Source organism: Sinocyclocheilus anshuiensis, unplaced genomic scaffold (genome assembly GCF_001515605.1).
Source record: "Sinocyclocheilus anshuiensis isolate Anshui unplaced genomic scaffold, SAMN03320099.WGS_v1.1 scaffold2275, whole genome shotgun sequence".
NCBI lineage: Eukaryota > Metazoa > Chordata > Actinopteri > Cypriniformes > Cyprinidae > Sinocyclocheilus > Sinocyclocheilus anshuiensis.
Window position 1 is genome coordinate 98,163 of NW_015542331.1, and position 1,711 is coordinate 99,873.

General features: G+C 38.2%; 1 protein-coding gene across 2 annotated transcripts in view; it reads left to right on the forward strand.

Moving 5' to 3' along the window:
• LOC107691009 (lin-28 homolog B (C. elegans)) overlaps positions 1-1,365 on the forward strand; it is a 17,875-nt gene extending 16,510 nt beyond the window's left edge. For both annotated transcript variants that reach the window (XM_016489459.1, XM_016489458.1), the window contains one exon: positions 930-1,365. In XM_016489459.1, the coding sequence (XP_016344945.1) occupies positions 930-1,203 (274 nt within the window). In that variant the 3' untranslated portion in view covers positions 1,204-1,365. The remainder of the gene's footprint in view (positions 1-929) is intronic.
• The last annotated feature ends 346 nt before the right edge of the window (positions 1,366-1,711 follow it).

A 1,711-nucleotide genomic window follows, 5' to 3' on the forward strand; every position in this document is an offset into this window, starting at 1 on the left:
GGGGGGAGGGGTATTATTTTCATAATTATATTTTCCTCCATTATTTTTATCAGCATAACAACAAGCGTTATTGCAATACAAACGTGATGCATACATACTTTATTATTTAAATACATTATATTATTAATTTGTTTGCATTCAGAATCTGGTTAGCTGTCTTATCTTAATGGTTTTAAAAATAGTTTCCATTTTCTTCATGCAAAATATAATTTCTGGTCACAATCACCAATAACAAACTCAATCCATGGTTATGTAAAAAAATCAAAATTAACTTTGGTCTAATGTTGGGAATAATTAAGATTTCTTTTTATGTTTTTGAAATGTTTTTTTAAATAACTTTGGTTGAAAGTTATGAATAAATCAGATATTTTAAAAGGTTTTTGAGAGAAGTCTCTTATGCTCAGTAAATTGAAAATACATTTATAATGTTACAAAAGATTTCTATTTCAAATAAATGCTGTTGTTTCAAATAAATGTTATTCATCAAGAATTAAAAAAAAAAAAAAGTATCATGGTTTCCACTAAAAATATCAAACAACTGTTTTCAACAATTATTTCTGAAGAATCATGTGACGCTGAAGACTGGAGTAATGATGCTGAAAATTAAGCGTTGCATCAAAGAAATAAATTACATTTTAAAATACATTCAAATAGAAATCATCTATTTTAATATGCAATATTTCACAATTTGTCTGTTTTTACTGTATTCTTGATCAAATAAATGCAGCCTTGGTGAGCAGAGGAGACTTTTTTCAAAGCATTAAAAAGGTAGTGTAAGTCCTGACCCTTAGAATTATACAAACTGATTTTTCTGATGCACCTATAAACAAGCAAGATAAGTCCTGTTTTCCAATAAATCTCCAATTTGATTTGTAAAATGTACAAGCATCATGTTTTAATATAATTAAGCATTTTTCATCCCTCTGTAGGTGTTACAACTGTGGAGGTCTGGACCACCACGCTAAAGAGTGTGGCCTTCCACCCCAGCCAAAGAAGTGTCACTACTGTCAGAGTGTCACACACATGGTGGCCCAGTGTCCCCACAAGAGGGCGCTGTCCCCCTCCACGTCTCAGGACCTCCAACGCCCCTCCACCTCCGCTCAGTCCCAGGAAGAGGGGAGCCGGTCGGGCTCGTCATCCTCTCCGGAGGAAGCATCTCAACGGGGGAGTCACTCCCAGCGCTGGAGGAAAAGCCGGGACTGAAAGCGACCGAAAGGTTCCTCATCCAGACGGAGCCCGGACCCGAAATCATCTACCTCACATGGCCGGGTCACCGAGGAGACCCTCCCTCCCTCCCTCCCTTCCCGTGCAGCTATGGTATCAGCCGATGGGGGTCATGCGTGTACATGCGTGTTCTCACTGAGCAATCACAACAAACTCTGCGACTGGCGTGTGTGCGTGTGTGTGTGTGTGTGTGTGTGTGTGCAAATGAGCGAGAGTGTGTTTGAAGTACTAAAAATCACAAGGCAAAACAGATTACACTTAGAAGAAAAACCTGAACCAGTGTTTTAAAAACTCAAGCATGAAGGCAACAGATGTTGCCGTTTGCAAGCCATTTTACCTCCATAATAGTGAAATGGGCTTTTGATTAAGTAAAAATGTTTGCCGTGTGCTGCATAAGTGACGTCAGTGAACTCATTTCAGAGGAAAAGCAAGTTAGCATGTTACCTTTGGGATAACATGCACAGATAAAATGTTCACGTTAAAGGAA